The following is a 1464-nucleotide window of genomic DNA, read 5'->3' on the forward strand; positions in this document are numbered from 1 at the left end:
CATGATTGGCAATTTTCGTCATAATCTGCACATTATTAGCATCAAAATTGACGTGGCAGTTAACACTGGTGGGTTTTGATGTGCCTTTCTTCAAGTTCAAGGAAACCCCTCCAGTAGCCGGGGTTGGCAGAATGGGTCTCAGCAACCCATCCGTGGCTTTGCAGAGGCGAAAGCGCAATAGACATGCGTGAGAAAGATGCCAAGAACCATTTTGCCCGAGCAAAAGGAAAACGAGGAGGGGAAGGAGTGAGGGGAATCGAGTTCGAACTTAGAAAAGTGTCTAAGGAAATGCTTCAGGATAATATATATCTAGAGATTCAAGTATTTCCCAGATCGAGTGGAACCCGGTAGTTGGAAAACTGAGCTGGAAACGCTTCTTCAAACATTACAACGATCTGTCAATCTTACCCCTCCCCATTCTTTCGTTTCTCTTTCCTTTTCTGGCCAGGCTGTGGCACCCTTATTAGCCATTGCTTTTTGCTTAAAATATGCAAGACGCCGGCATCCCACACCAAAAGATCAAAAGAGAGAACAGCGGAGGGCCGAGAGGGGAAGCGAGACCACCACTCCTTCCTGCCTCGGCTTTGCCCTTCCCCGGGCAGGAAAGACCGCCAGGGCCCCCGCCGGCCTTGCTCCCGCACGCGGTAAACCATCTCACGAACACCCGCAGCCGCCCGCGCTCTCCGTCCGCCCTCCTGGCCTTCTCAGACCTCCCTTCCTCCGCTCCCCGCGGACAGGGCCCCTAACAAGCTCAGGCTGAGAGAAAAATTGCCACCTCCCCTCACCCTCGTGTAAAGAAAAGAGAGCATGGAAGAAAAAGAGCAGCCGCAGGAACCTCGGGGGCGACTTGCCCTTCCGCACAAAGCACTAGCGCACAGCATTCCCCCCTCTCTTTGTTGTGGCTCTCCGTTGCTTCTGGCCACGTGGTTCAGGAGGGCTTACAGCCAGGACCCCAGACCTCTGAGGACCAGTTTGAGGGCGAGGGGATTGTCTTCGGGAAGACCAAGAGCTCCGGACAGAGGCGGGAAACGGGGCATGGGCGGTGGGAAACACTTAGAGGAAAAGATGCTGCTGGGTAGCCAATACAAAAATAGAAATCATTTGAGGGCACACCGCCGGGTTTTTTGCGCGGCTCTTTCCCCCAATTCGGTCGGGGCAAGTTCCCTTCGGCCTCCCGCGCCGGGGCGCCCCCTGGCGGCAGCTTTGGCAGCGGGCAGCGCGCAGAGGGCACGTAAGCGCGCGGAGGGCGCGGGGGCGCTCAGGGGACCCCCGGGCACGGCCCCCTGGCGGCGGCGACGTAGTTATCTGGTGAGCGGTGCCTCGTCCCTCTGGTCCGGCGGGCTCACGGCGGTCTTGCTAAGCACGGCGGCTGAGTAGGGCAGGAAGCCGCTCTCGGAGCGAGGAGCCGCGGCGCTGCAACCGAAGTCCGAGCCGCCGGCGGCCCCCGCGCCGCCGCCGCCGCCA

General features: G+C 58.8%; 1 protein-coding gene across 1 annotated transcript in view; it reads right to left on the reverse strand.

Annotated features, from left to right (window-relative positions):
- EVX2 (even-skipped homeobox 2) overlaps window positions 1-1464 on the reverse strand; it is a 7562-nt gene that overhangs the window by 1332 nt on the left and 4766 nt on the right. Inside the window, exon 5 of the mRNA XM_040474669.1 lies at window positions 1-1463. This exon is cut by the window's left edge and continues 1332 nt beyond it. Within this exon, the coding sequence (XP_040330603.1) occupies window positions 1302-1463 (162 nt within the window). The 3' untranslated portion in view covers window positions 1-1301. The remainder of the gene's footprint in view (window position 1464) is intronic.

The sequence above is a fragment of the Herpailurus yagouaroundi genome, unplaced genomic scaffold (assembly GCF_014898765.1).
Source record: "Herpailurus yagouaroundi ecotype Mexico unplaced genomic scaffold, PumYag 140, whole genome shotgun sequence".
Taxonomy (NCBI): Eukaryota; Metazoa; Chordata; class Mammalia; order Carnivora; family Felidae; genus Herpailurus; species Herpailurus yagouaroundi.